The 21,034-nt window shown below is 27.6% G+C and overlaps 1 protein-coding gene across 1 annotated transcript in view; it reads left to right on the top strand.

The window, feature by feature from the left end:
• Positions 1-6,084: 6,084 nt before the first annotated feature.
• Positions 6,085-21,034, top strand: part of LOC107436152 (glutamate receptor ionotropic, kainate 2-like) — a 38,059-nt gene continuing 23,109 nt past the window's right edge. Inside the window, exons 1-5 of the mRNA XM_043040314.2 lie at positions 6,085-6,303; positions 11,887-12,042; positions 15,838-16,089; positions 17,080-17,294; positions 20,013-20,066. Coding sequence (XP_042896248.1) covers positions 6,219-6,303; positions 11,887-12,042; positions 15,838-16,089; positions 17,080-17,294; positions 20,013-20,066 — 762 coding nt within the window. The 5' untranslated portion in view covers positions 6,085-6,218. The remainder of the gene's footprint in view (positions 6,304-11,886; positions 12,043-15,837; positions 16,090-17,079; positions 17,295-20,012; positions 20,067-21,034) is intronic.

The following is a 21,034-nucleotide window of genomic DNA, read 5'->3' as shown; positions in this document are numbered from 1 at the left end:
CATATTTAAATAAAAAATAATTCTTTTGTAGAGTTAGTTACTTTTAGCACATAGAATATTATTTAAAATTTCAGAAAAATGATTAGTAATTTAGACATTTTTTATAAGCTTGATATCCAGTTAGGCTTGAATCTAACATTACAAAAGTTGAAATTACGTACCAATTAGATTTCAACTGAAAACTAATTGTTTTCGAATGCCTTGTGCTTTTATAATATATTACCGAAAATGTAAATAAAATATATAGGCATAAAAAAAGATTTTTCAAAACGCTATATTTCTCAACTTAAAATATTATTTTTTTAAAAATGAAACATATTATTTATTTCATTATAGGCTGTCGCTAAAATATAGTAATAAAATGAAAGAAATAGTACTAATAAAAATTAAAAAGGGTAAGATTAAACTTGTTTGATATATAGTGGTTGGTTAGATATATTAGCAGAATAAGATTTTTATATTTTTAATGATTATTTTGCAATTAGAATAATTTAAAAGAACTTTGCCAGTGCCATAAAAGGAATAGATAATTTTTTTTTAAAAGAAACCGTTTTCCGAGTAATCAAGCTACAATTTTGAATTCTCGTTTCATTTTTATTTATTTCAGTTTACTTAATGTCATATAGTTGGGTTACGTGACAATATCTATATTAAATAAAGAAGGGAAAAGTCTATACCGATTATTTATCTGAAAACACTTATGTAACAACAATAACTAAAAAAACTCATTCATTTCTTCTCAATTAATTTCAAAAAATTAGAGATCAATGTAAAGCATATAAATATGTATTATATTTGTTTCAGAAATAAATTTTAAAAATAAGAAATTATTGAGAGAAGTTAAAATATTTGAACAAGGTGTAATTATTGCTTTAGGTGCTAAGAAAAATTTACTTTGTTTTCATAATATCTTGACTTCCTTAACGCAAAGAAAAAAAGCATCCAAGCATTTTATGTAATATAAGTAAGTAAATAAGTAACGTAAATATATTATCAGACAATTATAAATAATCTCGGATGGAATTATTAAACACAAACTTAAATCCATCTTCGAAATTATAGTTAAATGTACTACGCAGTAAGTGAAAACGTTGCCACTTCCTTCGCTTTGAAAAAAATCATTATTTTTTTTATATGTTCTAGCATAAGAATAGAAACGTTTTGAGACTTTTCCGTAGTTAAGTGTATAATATGACAGCAAATAGCTATTTAAATAAATGGAAAGCTTTGTTAAAATGGGAACATGCAAGGAAGAGTTAAAAAAAATAATTATTACTATAGTAGTCACTTTGATTAAATAGGGTCATCTCTTGCCAGAATTTTAAGCCAAACGTCAACTGAATTATATGACATGAAAAAAGCAGCTTAAATAAATGTAAGACTTGGCGAAGCGAAAGCTGTTTATTTTATACTGTTAAATCACGAAATTCTATATTCGCATATAGACAATGGGCAGTATATTAAAAACAAGACATGAAACACATTATTTCTTCAAACAAATTTGTAATAAAAAATATCGCTTGCTTTCAATTTTTTTATCATTCAGTTAACAATTTAAAAATCTTTAGGCTTAGCATTTGAAATATGAAAAATATAGCTTTAAAGAAAAATTGAGTGCTATTCGTATAGTCTTTCACTTTTCTACGAAAAAAGGGCGATTATTTCAAAATCGGTAATTTAGCTTTTTTCTAACTGAATCTTCTATATATATAATCATACTATTTAAAGAGGAAATCAAATTTAAAAAAAAGATAAAATCATTTATGTAAATCCAAAGTTAACTTCTCCTAAGAAATTAAATGATTTCTATGAGAAGTTCAATTTCGCAGACAATTTTCAACACAAAAAATGTTTTGTAAGTCTTAAATACAAAGAATGAGATTTATGATTTCAAAATCGATGTCAAAATTGTTTTTGCTCTAGAGTTTGTGACGCACTAAACAAAACAATTTGCTCTATCTTTTAGGAAAATTGATCAATTATGGTCCCGTTAATTAGGACACTGAAAGTTTTTTTTAATTTGTAAAGTGAGTGGTGATTCAAAAATGGTTGGGAACCTTTGCGTTAGATCTTTGCATAATCTAAATCGATAAGATGATTTTTTATTCGAAATTCTTGCTTAAGAATGAACAGCTTAAACATTTTCGTACTATTATTATTGTTATTATTAATCTTCTTTTCATATATAATGCATCCATATTATTTAATATGAATTATCGTTCGATTTCAAAAAGCGGAAGTTTTAAAAAAAGAGTTTTAGACTTTGAAGCCTAGCCTAATAATGGTGTGAAATTTTTAAACATATCTCACATTTTAATTCTAAGATATTTATCTGAAGATATACTTAGGTTATTGCATCTATTTATACAATTAAAATAGAAAACAATTCTTTCAAATATTAATATAAAAAATGTATTTAGTTAAAAAACTCTTTGAAACTTTTTTCTTTCAAAAAAAGAGCTCTATGCAAATGCCTCGTTTGCCTCACCCTTACGATTGCTTTTTTTCAAAAGTGGGAGAAATCGAGATTTTTATCTAATAAAGCATAGTTTAAGTTTTCAACCTAAATGAAAAAATAAATAGAATGAGAAAAAAACGCAAACTTAATTCGAAGAACTGTGAAACATTGCTTTATTGGTGCCTGGTCAAGGGATCTATAACGATCATACCAACATCGAGAACGAGCAACAATAATTTTATTGATAAAGTAACAGACCATTTAATATATTTAAATATGTAAAATAAACAAACGCATCTACTGCAAATTATTCACATGAAAAACTTGCAGAAAAATAGGGATTACAAAAGCTTATCGATGAACATCTGCTAATATTGACAATTAGTCGTCTGCTTGAAGTACTTCTTTACTGATCGGATAGAACAATTTTGCAGAATTGAAAGTTTAAGTAAGCACTGTCGAAAATTAAGAAAGGAACTAAAAATAAATTCTCAAATATGAGTGGAACTACATTAATTAGAAAATCAGTGGTAGGAAAAGGCGGGGCAAAAGGAACAAGTTGGCATTTGACTTCATTTTTTTTCCTTTACCACAGTAAACCTTGAGCCACTGTTGCCACTGAAAGCATTACTATCGTACCACTTGAGGATTTTGCTCCAGCTATTGTAGTTTCAATGTGATGTGATTTCTCAGGGAAGAAATAGCTAGCTTCCTGATTTCCTGCCAGATATTTTTTCTTTTGTTTACCTAGAGATTTTGTTGTTCTGAGAAAACCTAGAATGGTGTCGAGGCGTTAAAGAAAACTAGTTATTAAGGAGTGAATTTAAGCGTAAAAACACTTTGCAAAAAAAGTGCAATATTGTCAAAAATGCACGGTTATAGAAAGTTGGCCTATACATCTATTGGGCAGGAAAACCAAGAAAAATGTCTAGGCGTTGTGGTGGGTTGACGGGTTTGTAAGAAAATGTAAGAATATTCAATGTAATAATGTAAGAATTCTTCAAATGTAAGAATACTTAAAATGTGAGAATATTTCAAATGTAAGAATACTTCATAAAAAGAATTAGAGGGCAAATTTATCAAAATTGTTTGGTTTGGGAAAGTTGGCATGCATATTTTCAGAGTGGTTTAGCACAAAATGAATATGATAGGTTCAGAAACGATTTGATTAAATAAAAATGTTACAGTAGAAATAGGAAAGCCTCCGCTTCCAGCGATCAATCAAAAACATCTTTTTCAAACTTTTGAAAGATAAAACGTTAGTCGATGTCTTCTTTTTTTTTATAATTTGTAATTTTTCGTTTATTTTCTACTTTACATTAGTAATTATTTTAACCTCTTAAGACAAAAAGTTGTTTTATAACATACAATGCTAATTTGGCTTGAAAATATGTTTATTCTTTTTAAAGTGGATAAACATTTTAATTTTTTCCCTTTTATACACTGTGAGAATCATATTATACCCTTGATCAATTTTATGAACCATTTGTAATTTCTAACATTTCAATGTTTTGCACGCGACCTGAAAATTCATCGAGACTTGTTTGAAAGATCTTTTCTTGCTTTTGAGAGAGAAACATGTCGATTTTGGACTATTTGTTTTCTTACTCTCCATACAAAGATTACTTAATAAAAACTTTTATTTTGTTTCGACATATTGCCGCATATAAATATTATATTTATATATATATATATATATATATATATATATATATATATATATATATATATATATATATATATATATATATATATATATATATATATATATATATATATATATATATATATATATATATATATATATATATATATATATATATATATATATATATATATATATATATATATATATATATATATATATATATATATATATATATATATATATATATATATATATATATATATATATATATATATATATATATATATATATATATATATATATATATATATATATATATATATATATATATATATATATATATATATATATATATATATATATATATATATATATATATATATATATATATATATATATATATATATATATATATATATATATATATATATATATATATATATATATATATATATATATATATATATATATATATATATATATATATATATATATATATATATATATATATATATATATATATATATATATATATATATATATATATATATATATATATATATATATATATATATATATATATATATATATATATATATATATATATATATATATATATATATATATATATATATATATATATATATATATATATATATATATATATATATATATATATATATATATATATATATATATATATATATATATATATATATATATATATATATATATATATATATATATATATATATATATATATATATATATATATATATATATATATATATATATATATATATATATATATATATATATATATATATATATATATATATATATATATATATATATATATATATATATATATATATATATATATATATATATATATATATATATATATATATATATATATATATATATATATATATATATATATATATATATATATATATATATATATATATATATATATATATATATATATATATATATATATATATATATATATATATATATATATATATATATATATATATATATATATATATATATATATATATATATATATATATATATATATATATATATATATATATATATATATATATATATATATATATATATATATATATATATATATATATATATATATATATATATATATATATATATATATATATATATATATATATATATATATATATATATATATATATATATATATATATATATATATATATATATATATATATATATATANAGGGTGGTCATAATGTAATGGCTCTTCTGTATATATATATATATATATATATATATATTATAACATTAGAAGATGACAGCCCTAATACTTATAGTAAATGCAAATTTTAAGATAAGATATTTTAACGTAAGGGAAACGTAACGTAAGGGATATTTTAACGTAAGGGATTTTAAGATATTTTAACGTAAGGGAAAACAGCCTTAAACCTCATATTAGTAAGCAAAAATATAATCAAGTGCGCAGAATGATTTAGAATTAATAGAAATTTTCATGTTAGAAAATAATAATTGTAAGGCCTATAGAAAATGTGAATAATAAGATTTATTGTGCTTCAACATTAGAGAAACCCTCAAATTCAGTAAGCAAAAATAAAATGACTCAGAATTGATAGTAATTTTCCCGTTAAAAATAGTAATGCTAATACTTAAAGAAAATATGAATTATAAGATTTATTGAGCTTTAATATTAGGGTAAAACAGCCTTAAGGTTTGCATTCAGTAAAAAGAAATCTAATGGCATAGTACGCAGAATGACTCAGAATTGATAGCAATTTTAATTAAAAAAAAAATAATAATAACTCATTAGAAGTGAGTAAGTTTCGCCAGTTCTTCATACGCGACATCAAAGACGGTGGAACAAAAATAAAAACTTTTTGGAAGCAGAAGTGAATGTCTCACAACTGTACCTCCCGCCTTCTAATGACGTCAGGAAGAAACAAAAGTCAACAGAGCTTGATGGAAGCATTGCTCCTTGCAAACTCAGATGAGGGAATGTTCTGCTGAGCAGAACACCTCGATCATCCATGTTTCAATAATTCATCATAACATCTCAAGAATCGGAACAAAATGATGAGGACATTCTGGTGGATCGTAGCTGTCACATGTTTACTGTTCGGAATTGGGCACTGTTTACCATCACGTATCCACGTGGGTAAGTAACATGACACTTCGAGAACATGCATATAATTTGAAGCTGTAGATATGTTGCCAAATTTTCTTACCTAAATATATGAAAAAAGCCTGTATTAGTTCACATTATTAAAAATCGATTAATTCAAAAATATGCTAACACTAGCTGGTAAATGTTAAACAAAATGCATATAAGCGCAAGATTTTAAACGTAAAAAAATATGCCAACACAATTTTTTTTAAATGCAATATGGTAATATACATTTTTAATGTTCGAAATTTATGAATAAAAATTTGTATTAGTTTTTAAATGTCAAAAAGGTATTCACACTGTTTATATGTAGAAAATATTACCTCACGGTTTTAAACATGAAAAGTTCCTCTACCCAAGTTTTTGTGATGTTGAAATTTTGTGATGAAAATAAAAATTTGTGCAAGTTTTTGAACGTAAAAACATACTAGACATTTGTGAATAAAAGTTAATACTAGTTTCTGAATGTCAAAAATTTATTGACACAAATGTTTAGGTGTGAAAAATATTACAGCAAGTTTTTCAGCATGAAAATTTCATTAACGCAATTTTTTTGATGAAATCTTTTGATGTAAAAATATATGAGTGCAAGTTTTTGAATGTGAAAAAAATTAATGTTTTTAAAAAAATAAATGCAGATTCCATTTTGCTTTAATGCAATCATTTACTTTTAACGATTGGCACTTAATTATTCATTAGCAATCAAATCAAATTAGGATAGGTTTAAAAGAAGAAAAATACTTTAAATAGGAGCATTAGTTTGAAATGTTTTTCCATAAATTTTTTTTTTTATAATAAATCATATTTTAAATTGTACGCAGATTGCTTACATGAAAAATTGTTTTGATATTTATAATTAACGTCATATCATAGAGCTTTTAAGCACACAACCATATCTCTTAAATGTATTTATTTACACAGAAATTTTTCTCAGAAATGATTTTAATTATTACTTCAATTTTTTCAAATTTAGTTTAATCTTTCGTTTTGCTTAAACCTTGAAAATTAAAAAAAAAGTAACCTTTGTTTCGCTACTTATTGGTTGTATGGTACAAAATGTTTCGAGAAATGCTGTGCTGCTCAATATCTTTAAATTAATGTTTATCAAAATGATAAAATAATCAAGAATTAATAGATATTTTTTACGTAATTTCTAAAGATAGTTACTTTCATCAAACTATTTGTTATTGGTTTGATTATACTTGTTTTCTCTCAGTATTAAGCGAAATATTTATTTTTTTCATGACAATTTCAAACAAACTTCAGTAACAAATCAAATTAAAAAGACATTGTTGTTTTATTCTAGCAAACATTTCGAAAACCTTCTTTATTACGTATATCACTGGAAAATAAAGAAGAGTCAAGTCTTTATTTTGATATCTTATGTTTCATTGAAAATTCAAAGAACGAAGAATCCTCTTTGACCTGCAACAGTATTCAAAAATCAACGTTAATTTTTTTTTTTCATTTTCATAATAGTAAAAAATAATCAGTAGAAAATTTTGTTAAGAACTCTGCAAAGTTTTTGAAGGCATGATAATCTGCATAATATCTGCAAAAATATTCTTTTGATATTTTCTTTACATATTTTGTAAATTTTTATAAGACGTAAAAAATTCTGCAGATTTTTTTAAGACCACTAAGTCAGAATTGTGTTTCAAATTCAATTTGCACTTCGCTAACAGTATTTTCGCCTTATTAAACTTGATGAATATTGTATAGTATTTTTTAAGATTAAACTACAGTTTTAAATACATATTTTCCATCAAATACATATTTTCCACCTCAGTTTAGCAAACAGTTTTAACACTTTGATTGCCTAAGGAAGTCATTTTGATTGCTTTTAATTTCAATTAAAAGAACAATGATGTATATAATGACACAATTTCTTAGAATTTTGTACAACATATAATTTTTTTATTGTTAATATTTACTAATAACTTGTTATATAACTGTAAATAATATAAAAAATATTAAAAATTAATTTTTAGCAAATTTTTTTTATTCTTTTACAATCCAGTCATTTTGACTGCTTTTGAGCACTATAGGTATATACTAAGTTTCAGTCTTTCTAGTGTTAATGAGTTTATTCTAAATATTGGTTATTTTAAATTGATTTTATTGGTAGCATTGGACAAAAATATCCAATATTCGATTTTTGTTGATTCATGGAATTTCGATTTTTGTTGGTCTTCAACGAGGGTCATTTATCTTATTAACTTTAATTTTGGGCATTTACCTAAAATAGCAAATCGAAATTTTACAATACGTAAATTCTATTGTTATTAGATTACATTAGTTCGATAAATGTGTTATAATCCCTTTTTTCCTTATTTTCTTATTCTTCGAAACATTTCATTAATTTAATTCAACCATGTTTACTCAAAAGTTTCTCAGAAGAAAAACTATAAAAAGATCAGTTTTTTTTCCAAATGCTTTTAGGGTTTCCATTTTTTCTTTACTGTTGATGAAGAAAATCGTGCTGAAACATAAACAGATCAAGCCATGGAAAAACGCTCCACTTGTATTTATTTTTCATTTTTTTCTTTATCGGACGCATTTCAATATAGCTTAAGTTAAAAGGTGAAAGAAAAAAGCGTTCCGCGTTTGTTGTTTTTGGGGGAAATCGTAAATTTACAAAACGCCCAGAGAGTAGTTTTTTTTCTTTCAAACAAGTCGTAATGGCTTAAAAAAGAATAAATGTCAGAGGCTATTTTTAGATTAAGCTGAAAATAAAATGTTAAAAAAAAGACTAATGTGTAAAGAATAATAAGTAAAAATTATGCATGATAATTTTTTAAATTAATTTTACCTCGTAGTTGAACAAATTTTTCCACGTTAAATTATTTTAACGAAATTTCAATACAACTATCTCAGACTTTTGCAAGTTACAAATTAGAATTTTTTTAAAATTTTTTGTAACCATCGTTGAACAACCGATTCAATTTTATGGGTTTACGACTACTAATGTTCAACTCCGTAGCCTTGCAATTTCGAACCCAATCCAGAAGACGAGGGAACTCCTTGATCGAGTATTGGGAGAAATTTGCTTTCGTGGGGGACTTTTTGCTGGAGTTAACCCGCATTTGCGTTACATGGAGAGGAAGACCATGAGAATCTCCCACGGTTAATCTGACAGCAAGGGGACTCTAACTCATGATCCGTCTACCAGAGGATATTTCACGTCAGCACTCTGTGATCGATGCAAGCCGGATGTGGAATTCGTATCCACTGGGATTCGAACCCGGTTCGCCTCATTGGAAGACGAACGCTCTATCCCCTGAGCCACCTGTGCTCAAATTAGGCTTTTGTAGAAATGATAAGCGAACAGTAAATTGTTAAATACTTATAATGTTGATGTTCAGAAGTATTAAAACGAAGCTTACATCGCGATGTGCCATGATGTAAATCAATGCGAAGCGTATTATTAAAAAATGTATTACAAATGTATTATTATTATTTTTCACCTTTTTCTTTTTTAATTTAATTATTTGTATTCTATTTTAATTTCAGTTTAAAGTTTATTTTTATCATATTCGGTGGAAAAGTGAAATCCACCAAGTTTAATTAATCTTTTAATATATATTTTTTGAAAACTGTGTAAGAAATAGTTATGAGAACTTTACACACTCACATTTAAGTAAACCGAGCAAAAGATCAATGCTGAGAGCGTTTTAAACGTTTTCAGATTGTAATTTTATAATTGGGGCATATTTAGAATTTTCTTTGTTTTAAGTTTTAAATTTTTATTTTAATAAAAAAAATATTAGGAAGAAATTTGATAGTTAGACGTTTTGTAACAAAACTTTTTTCTTTATTTTTTTTCCTCCCCTAATGTTGCTTCTAAGCATTAGTACATAGATTGATTTTAATTGAATTCCATTTTTGGCTAATGAAATTGTATTATGTGAAACAAATTTATTCTATAAGTTCACACTTATTAGCTTAGAAACAATATCTTTCACAGAAATCGTTCTTTACAGAATGTCGAATTATATTTTAAATGCTTTTTCAATCTTTTTATTTGATTTTGTGGTTAGGGAGTTTTTTTATTTAATAAAAAAAAGCGAAATTTGTTCAAATTGGAAATCGAACTCCATATTATAGAACAACTAAATCATTCTTAAAGATTTCCTCAGATGATATTGTGCCTCAATTTGAATTGAAGAATCATTCAATTTAGCTTACACAAATTTTTTTATTTTGCACAAAATTTACACATTATTTTAATTCAACGTTGAACTGATTTCTCTCAGAGTGTAAGGATGTAAAAAAAAAATCATTTAATTAATAAAATTCATTTAATTTCTAATTAATTGTGCGTTTTTTTAAAGATTTCTTTTAAATTTACGAAGTAAATCCGTAAAATAGTGTAATGGGCATAAAAAAGCAATTACCTTAATAACTTTTGATCTAATGATCAAATTTACCCATGCGGTAATCAATATTGATGGTTCGGAATTTCAAACTTAATTATTATTATTAATTAATGCAGATGAATCGTTAAGTTAGGAAATCAGACGCAAAGACGAATTCCCCCCCCCCCAAAAAAAAAAAAATTTAAAAAAAAAAAAAAAAAAAAATCGTATTTTTGAAACGGATGTGTATTTCTGATCCTCAATATATTGGTAATAGCTGCGATCTGGAAAGTTGAGTTTTCAAGAGTTAAGGGTCTCTTTTAGGAGTCAAGGGAAAGTTTGGGTCTCCTAAAGTTAATTTCACTTTTCTCGTATTTTTCTCCGGAACTAATGAAACAAATCAAAACATTTTTAAAAAAATTAAAAATTATTGAAAAACAAAGTGTACAAATTTTTCAACCAATTTAGTTAGCTCATTTTTTAAATAACAAAATCCAAAATTAGAAAAGAATTGATCTATCTTGACTTCTTGAAAGATAAAAATTTAAAAATACTACTTCTTTGAAAATATTGAAATTAACAGTATTTGTATCGAATTTCTTCCAAACAAAAAATACTTTCTTTTAGACGGATTTGGATTTTCGACCCTTAAAATATTGGTAATAGCTCTGATCTGGGAAGTAGAGCTTTTAATAGTTAAAGTTAGAGTACAGTCAAAAGTTTGGGTCTCTTAAAGTTAATTTCACTTTTCGCTTTTTTTTCTGGAACTAATGAAATTTTAACTGTAATAATTACCATAAAGTCACTGCATCACTTTAATTAAAATACATATTACTGTAAAAATTATGGTGTAATATTAATTAAAAATGGATTTTATGGCATGTAAAAATGGGTTTTACGGATGATGTCCCCAAATTGCCAGTACTTTTTACCGTAATTTGATTTGGAATTTTAAGCAGTATAGTACGCATAAATTCGAGCCTTTGACTAACGAATATTAAGGTGGATATTTTTTATTCTGCGTATTGAAGAATAATAGAATAAATTCTTAAAAAAAATTCTTTTTTTTTTTTTAATGTAAAACTGAAATATTGACATATATAGTTTTTGGACTTTTTTTCATTTGATCATTTATTCTTGAGAGTACTCAAATATTTAAATTTGTAGTCTTTCGGAATCTTTTTGGACATTTAATTCCAAAAGTAATTTTTTTCAGGTGGAATATTCGAAGATGATGACGACGAATCTGATTTAGCTTTCAGAATAGCCATTGATTGGCTAAATACAGATGAAACTTTGCTCCGAAATTCTAGAATGATAGCGGAGGTGGTGAAACTTGAAACAACTGACAGTATAAAATCAACACAGCTAAGTAAATGCATTTATTATTTTACCATTAAATTTGACTGTTGTATTTACGTATTCATTGATTACGTAAATAATGAAATTGTTTAGTACGTTCACATTAAACTTAATTTTTTTTAATAATAAATTAACGGTATGTCCAGTACCGTTAGAGGGGTTAATGAGAAATTGTCCCATTTCATATGTTGAGAAATAAAGATTGTTGCCTTTTAGGTGGTGTGTTTTTGAGAATAACATTGGTTGACTTTCATTTGTTTAATGCCCCCTCCCCCCCCTAAAAAACACCCTCTTACGAATTACGCATTCAGCCCTCATCGACCATAGTGCTGACGTAAAATATACTCAGCAGAAGAAGGATTATGGGTTAGAGTCCCCCTGCCATCAGGCTAACCGTGGGAGGTTAGCCTGATTTCGTGGTTTTTCTCTCCATGTAATGCAAATTCGGGTTAGTTCTTTCAAAAAGTCCTCTACGAAAGCAAATTTCTCCCAATACTTGATCAATGAGTTTCCTTGTCTTCTGGATAGGGTTAAAAATTACAAGGCTACGGAGTTGAACATTAGTAGTTATAAACCCAAAAATTGGGTCGCCTGTTCAATGACAGTTATAAGATAAAATAAAGCATATTAAAAGCCTGATGTTTAACACCATGAGAAGAAAAAATATTTTTGTGCCATAATAAATTGTCTTGAATTAATTTGGCTACAAACCACTTTGAATTTTCCTACTAACCATAGTAAAAAAGCCTCCTCCTGATTTTTCTTAATGCTGAAAATATAACATTCGACATTCTGAGAATTTTTTTTTAATGTTGGGTACAGGGGGTTGTCCCATTGGCCACAGAAATGCCAGAACTGCAACTCTCTTCTCGTTACCCAGCGCGCACCTGTAGCGAAGCCACGGCGGTGGAGCAGCGTCGCCCACGTCACACAACCACAAACCCGTTTATAGGGCGGGTTACATTCACACAAAAATGAGAAAGTACATAGAAGACAGAGAGAAAGAAACATCCTTGCCCTGAGCAGGATTCGAACCAGCGACCAGCGGCTCCGCAGTCAGGCACGCTAACCACTTGGCCACCAGGTCGGCAGAAAAAAAATTGAAATGGTGAAAATTGTAAATTCCCGGTAAAAAAATGTTGAAATTTGAGAAGAATTTCGTAAAAAATTCTTTTAATATATTTCTGTTAAGTAATTATATAAATATTTTTGGCATTTTAAAAGATTAAATGCAAAATTTTCAGCTTTTTCTTCCATTGACACCAAAAAAAAAAATGTACTTGAAAGAAAGATAGAGACATTTTTAATGTATGAGTTACGATCTACAGTTACTCAACTTTCTTAAACAGTGTCAAAATTCAGAAATAGCCCCCTAATCGTGGTTTTGGTTCAAATATTCTGAAAAAAAAATAATAATTTTACCGTTTTTAATCAGAAACTTTTCGATAAAAATATTTACATAAAAATCTGAGATATGACAGTAACTGGATTTTTTTTTGTTTGATTTCACTTGGAATGAGCTTTTGGCTAAATACTTTGGAAATTTTTTCATGTGCACGTACTCTAAATCTGCTCTCACCAGTTTAGGTGTAAAAAATTAGATAGAGAACAATGTAAACAGAGTTTTAAAGCAGCTATTTATCTATTTATTATAAATATTGCTCGTGACGTGCCAGGAAACGGACATTTTGAAATTCAACTTTCGTTTTTTAAATGTATGTAATTGTTAAAAGTCATTCTAAAACTCTAATAAAAATGATATTAAATTAAATTTACAAAAATTCACGAGTTTATAATATTATATTGATTTATAATATAATATCAGATTTTTGTGGCAAATATTCTCAATTGTCTCATTTGGTGAGAATCTTCCATATAAATATTGTTTAATTTATAATGGTATTTACCCTTTAAGTATTTATTACTTATTTGGTACCTCAAATGTTTTTATCTTCTGGAAAACGTTCTTCACTTCTCTGCCATGATTCTCTCATTTATAGCATTGGTATATATATATTTATAATTAGCATTGGGTTGCCAATCCATATAGGATTTTTGACTATCATTACTTAATTTCGTAACGAGTAAGTTTGAACTGCGCCCTGAAGACAAGGTAGATCTTGAGCTAGGCATTGGCATTAACTTGCATTGTGAAGGAACTTTTTGATTGAAACAATCCACATTTGAGTTTTGTGATGGGGAGAAAGTGTTTCTATGGTTAGTCTGACGGCAAGGGTACTCTAACGTATTAGCCATAGACGACTGCTAATATTTTACGTCAAGCATTACGGTTGGGAAGAGCTGCATACAAATCGAACAGTCAGCTCTGTGATTCGAACCAGAGTCCTATCATTCATAAGAAATGACTTTTTCTCCTAAACCGTCTTGGCTTTCAAACATGTATTTAGTATCCTGATACTGGCTAGAGACCTGGTCCTGAATATCAGTTCCTGTTTAGATAAAATAGAGCCGATGTCAAAAGATTATGTAACATTGCTTTCATCTTTTTTAAACGGCAAATTTTGAAGGCTCTAATGTTATATTAAATACACATTAATAGTTTAAAATGACGCCAATCCTGCTAAAAAAGTCAGTATTTTGTTTATACTTTCTTTTGTTTGGTGTGAAAAAGGGGAACAATAAGTTTAGATTTCAAACGAAGTATCATTCTTGGCTAAAAATAAATAACTCCCGGTTAAATAAAAAAAAATCGAAATGACGTCATTTTTGCGGCTTTGTTTTGAAGCTCGTTTACTAAAAATACAACAGTTTCTTGATGCCAACATTTTTTTCCTATTCAGAAGGGGAAAAAAGCATAGCATAGGATTGGAAAGGTGGTTAGTTTTTTTCAGCTGTTTTTTGTTCTTTTGGATGATTGTTATCAAGAAAGAATTCGCTAAGCATTCACTGCAGTAATTTTGATGGCACCTGAGACGAAAAGAAAGAAATATGGTCGAACATACAGTTAGTTATACGAGAGACTGTGATTACAGATACGTTTTAAAAAAAATTATAGCTGAAACTTTTTTTATTCATAATCGTCATATGGATGTTATTCATATGCTTTTTGTCCCTTACCGTTAGTAATTGCAATAACAATTTCTTGGTATTTTCTCATTAATTATTGGCAATTTCTTATCATTGGGAGACTGATTAATTTCTTAATGGTCTGTTATTCTTAACTGTGAGATTGATTTAGCATTCAATTATACATTTATCATCATTGTGCGTTTTATTCGTACTCCATTTGCGTATTTTTTATTATTGTGCGATTGGTGCATTGTTTATTTGCGCGTTATTCATTATTTTACTATTGTTTTATATTCATTTGCGCAATATTCATCTGTGAGTTTTTAATTATTGCGTGATTGATCGATTCTGGTGATATATTTTTATGCATGCAACGAAAATGCAGAAAAAATAAATCTCTGCTATGTGCACAATCTTTTTTTAAAGGAAAAAAAACTACTGGCTTCTCTTCTCTAGCTTAGCTTGCAGTTTCCTTGTTTTTTAGAAGGAGAAAATATCATAGATAATGTAAGAGGGAAAAAATGACTCCAAACTCTTCAAATGCTATGTTCGTTACAAAAATCTATGGAATGTCCTTCTTAACACGTTCGTTTTCAAAGCTTTTCAAATTCGATATCCTCTGCAAAAATTATCAAATGTCCTTCTTAACCTGTTCTTCCATTGAGCTTTTCAACTACGACTGTTGCAGCAGATTTCAATGAACTGTTCCTTAACACGTTCAGGTAACCATGGTTTTTAATTCTAATGGTCATTATAAACTTTTCTTTCGTTTCAGGTTGTGGTTTACTCCAGAAAGGAGTGGCTTCCCTGTTTGGTCCACAGTCCGAAATTGGGAGCATGCACGTGCAGTCCATTTGTGATGATTTGGAAGTGCCACATGTTGAGGCAAGATGGGATTACAAAGTCCAGAGAGACCAGCTGTCCGTTAATTTGTATCCACATCCTTCTGTACTTACAAATGCATTTGTCCATTTGGTCAATATTTTTCACTGGGAAGAATTTACCATTATCTATGAAGAAGATGATGGTATGTCTTTCCTTGATTTACTTATTAAATAAAAGGTGGGAAACAATACATCTGGAAACATCAAAAAAACTTCTAACTATGCATCAGGAAAAGGTTTTTAATGGTATGCATATATGCTAAAGCAACAAACAACGTGGATAAAACACAAATGAACATACGATACATATTAAATGAACATACTATCGTTTCGGCTCTTATAAACAAGAACGTTCCTCAGTATGTAAATACCAAATGGTGGTGGAAAAGTAAAGAGACAAACACGCGCAAAGTGGTTTAACCAATTGGGGCATAGGAAACAAGTTTTTAACAAAATAATATTTAAGAAAGATAGGAGATAGGTGCCAGGGGATTGGCGGGAACCCCAGGATGCAGCAGATTAAATTAGAATAGACTTTCAAACATTTGGAGACAGTGGGACACTGGAAAGATAAATTATTAAATTATTAGAATTTTTCCAAATATAGAACTAGTATTTCGCTACTAGTATTTCGATATCTTTACTAGTATTTCGATATGCATTGGGAATTTCCGGATGATGGCCCGATATTCAAATTACGATTTTATGGCCTTAAGAAGTTTAATAATGTCATTAGAGACTATTCTGGTGGATATTGAATATTTACTATCTTTATAAGCATAAAAATGCTCCATTTACTTTAAAACTATAACATGACACCTAACTTCAAATAAAATTCAATTAAAATAGCATTACACATTAACAAAATACAAGGTTAGAAATTTCTTCTCAATTTACACCGTTAAACATAAAAACTTTTTTTTAAAGTTGTATAAGTTATATTTACGCCCATAGTGAATAATTAATAAAACATATTAATTAAAAGTTAGTAAATCTAAGTGTTATAGTTTAAAATAATTAATAGTCCTCAAATACCGATGATTAAATTATAAAACAGTTATGATTACATAAAATTAATTATTAGAATTGCATTATCTTCTTAATTTGAATTGTACAATTTTATTATCTTGCAGCAATTATTCGACTGAAGCCTTTTCTAGAAGAAGGTGAGAAACAGAAATGGTCTATTCGGATTTACCAGTTTAAAAATTCAAATTACAGAGAAACGTTTTGGGAAGTGAAACAGTACAGGCAATCTAAAGGAAGAAAGTTGGAAAAACATGAAATAAAGGATCACCGTATTGTTTTGGATGTGCCACGAAAAAATCTCTATACAGTTCTGAAGGCAGTAAGTTTCAAGACACTGGTAAATTAGCGAACGCACTACTTAAATGAAATGATCTTCTTTGCTACGAATAATTATAAAAATATGTGTTTTCATCATTTGAATAATATAAGAGCTCCTTTTTTTGTTCATTTTGAGTTTCTTGTAATTAATGGATTTAGCTCACTATTCAAGTAAAGCCCCATATAAAACAAGCTCGGAAGAAAATAAACATGACATGGCAACTGATATTACACGTTATAATTAAAGCACACGTAAACATGCCCTTTATTAACAATAGAATTTTCGTTGTTTTATTAGATAGTTTTTCCTAGTGATAGCAAAGATGATGTAATATTATCTTAATGAATTAGAATTAAACGAATTCGGTTTATCACTTCAAATAAGTGATCTAAACTGATATAAAAGGGGTCAGATAGACAACTTTACTGTAAAAAGTCCCATGTCAAATTACGAAAGAAAGTGCCAGCACTCAGAGTGCCGGTACAATTTTTACCATAAAATTTTAGGAGAAAGTCTGATATACCATAATTTTTACAGCAATATTTTCTGTAAAATCTTTGAATCACGTAATTAAATAAATACTACTGAAAGAATTCCTACTGAAAGAATTACTGTGTGAAATTTCACTGGAAAAACGGGTCTTACGGTAACATTTATCTTACGGATGATGCTCCCAGGATAATATTTTACACGTTGTAAAAAATTCCGGATTAAATTACTGCAATAAGTACCGGCACTCAGGGTGTCATAACTTTTTACGTGTAAGCCATTTTTATCGGAACATGTTAGGAAACAAAAAAATCTGATATTCTGTAATTTTCACTGTAAAACCACTGAATCATTCTAATAAAACAAATATTTTCTGTAAACATTATGGTATTATAAAATTTAACGATGAAATTGTATTTTACTGATGATGCACCCAAAGTGTCAGCATTTTATACCGTGCAATGTGGTCAAGCTAAGTACTGATGTAAATTCCATGAAAATTAAACTTGTTTTAAAATTTTCTGCTTTTCCTAACCGCTGGAATAAAATATTTCGCTCAAGTCTCAAATGGACGTAAATCCCACGATAATAGAAAAAAAAGATGACATAACCACTTGTAAAAAACTGGAGTTATCATTGCCCGGATTTGATTTGTTCATTTTACGTCGCACTAGAGCTGCACAATGGGCTATTGGCGACGGTCTGGGAAATATCCCTGAGGATGATCCGAAGACATGCCATCGCAATTTTGATCCTCCGCAGAGGGGATAGCACCCCCGCTTCAGTAGCCCGACGACCTGCACGCGATGTCGAGCACTTTACGGTAGAACAGTTTAACGAGGACCAATACCGCAAACCCTCGGTCCCTACTCAGACTGATCCAAGTGGTCACCCAACCGCACACTGACCGCAGCCATCCGGTTAAATTGACTGCTTGAATTTCACTAATTAAATTGCATAAGTCGGCAATATTCTCGTTTTGTCTCGTTTCTTATCTTTTATTAAGCCTTAGCATTTTTTAAAATTTAAGTATGTTATTCTGGTATAGGACTGTCCACAAATGATGCCTCGTTTGCCTGGAGGAAAGTTGTGTGTGCCACGGAGAAGGGAGAGAACAAAAAGAAATGTGACATAAGAACATTTAAAATCACCATATTAAATATTTTAAAATTATTTATTTTAAATTTTTTTTCATCGAAATAGGTTTACATCTAATAGTTATCATTATTAGGCTCATAAATGTCACTAAAATACAATGACATTTATAAGCCTAGTGATAATTATGATTCGATGTAAATACTGTTACTATTATGCTCGAAATAGTTTAAGTTCAAAAATAAAGTTCGAAATGTGATTTATAACATGCGTTTTGTTTCTGAATTGCTAGTATATATTTATGCAACCTACAGTTACGTGTGATGGGGGTGGGGAAAATTAGTGAAGTGTGAAATTTTAGAAGAAGGGGAGTGTTTAGGAGGTCGAACAATATTTTTAAAAAAAGTGGAACATCATTTTGGTTGCCATTTTCATTTATACACAACTATTATTATTCCATTATGCTTATCAATAAATTTTGACATAATTAAACAAATTTTTTTACAATAAAACATTGATTATTTCTTATCTAAATCTAATCCATATTTAAGTGATAGGATTCATATTTAACTGATACTTCGACTATGGATTTAAAGATCCCTATTCAGTATTTTCATTTAAGGATTAACTGCTCATATATAAATTTATAAATTATTATTTTTAATATGAAACTAGGTAGTTCCTTTTTGAAATTTTGAATTTTTCATTAGTGGCATAAAAGATCTAAATATATATTTTTTTAAAAATTGTCGTAAGTTGATTTTTAAATTTCGAAATTGTTTACTAGAAAGTAATCAGCGGATCGATTTCATAAATAATTCAGACATCTTTTAATTTTAGAACTTTTTTAAATATGCTATTTTTTTAAACATAAATATCAGGATTAATGATTTTTAATTAAAAAACATGAAAAGGCCAGCATGCTTTTAAGAAAATCAGACTTTAATCATGAATAAATAGCATTTTACAAATGCATGCTTATTTGTAATTTAAAGATGATTTCTTAGTTTTAATTTTCATTTATATTTAGTTTGAAATATTTTTAATAGTTTGAAATAAATTTCTAATATTATTTTTAATTTTTGAAAGCTAAAAAATGCATTTTATAAGGACTTTTTTGTTTCTTACTAACAGGCTCAACAGGTGGGAATGATGACAGAACACCAAAAATTCTTGATAACATCTTTGGTGAGTTTTTGATGTTCAGTTAACTTTCATTTAAAAGTCAGTAGCAGTTATTTTCAGAATGCTCAGTGTGTGCATAGAAAACTTCCTGTCATGTTTAAAACACAGAGAACACTGAAAATAAAGGTTTGGTTGGTTGTGCAAAACCGTTAAACTTACGAAATAAATCAGTAATATTTTGCAATGCAAGCACAAGTTATTTCCGTGAACGCAAACAATTTTATAGTTACAGCGGTTTTTTGCCTTACAGAAGCAATTTTTTCCTTTTTGATATTTACGAAGTAAATATGTTCTCGCTCCATGTATGGATATTTTATGTTTACTGTGGTTGGCGCAAGCTGGGAGCAGAACTCGCAAAGACCAGTCATTCTTGGTAATCAAACCAGAGTTACTTTGAGGTAAGCGTTCTGTCCCCAACCACCGTGTCTTTACAGTTTTATAATGAAGAAATGTCTGAAAATGTCTTTACCTTAAAAATCTTACATATTGAAATCATATTTAAGTGTAAAAAATGTTTGAAACTATTGATATACAATTATAAAAATAAAAGCAGCAATTATAAAAATAATCCTAAAATAATTTAACTCTGGAAAGACAGATGGGGCCAAATTGGACTCTCTCGTTTTTTGTTGCTTTTTAATTAGAAAAAAAAACTTAGAGAAAATGATGAGTATTTCTGACTTTTCATAATTTCATCCAATTCAAGTGCTTAATTAGTTATTCATGTATTAGCCTTATACGCTGGTAAAAACAATTAAACTGAGGAAATTTAAAAAAAAGAAAAAAATAACTAACACCCATACGCTTTTAAGCTATCGATGATAGCTAAGCTTTTCGCGGACAGCTCTGTTATGTCGCTTTTAAAGAGTGATTAGTATCTTTACTTCAAAATAACTCTCTTTGTACATGAATGCATTCTGCAGAGGTCCTCTACACTACAATTTTTTATATGCGTTTTTAATATATATATA

Source organism: Parasteatoda tepidariorum, chromosome 5 (assembly GCF_043381705.1).
Source record: "Parasteatoda tepidariorum isolate YZ-2023 chromosome 5, CAS_Ptep_4.0, whole genome shotgun sequence".
NCBI classification, from domain to species: domain Eukaryota; kingdom Metazoa; phylum Arthropoda; class Arachnida; order Araneae; family Theridiidae; genus Parasteatoda; species Parasteatoda tepidariorum.
Note: the sequence above shows the minus strand (reverse complement) of the source record. Positions and strands in the feature narration are given on the sequence as shown.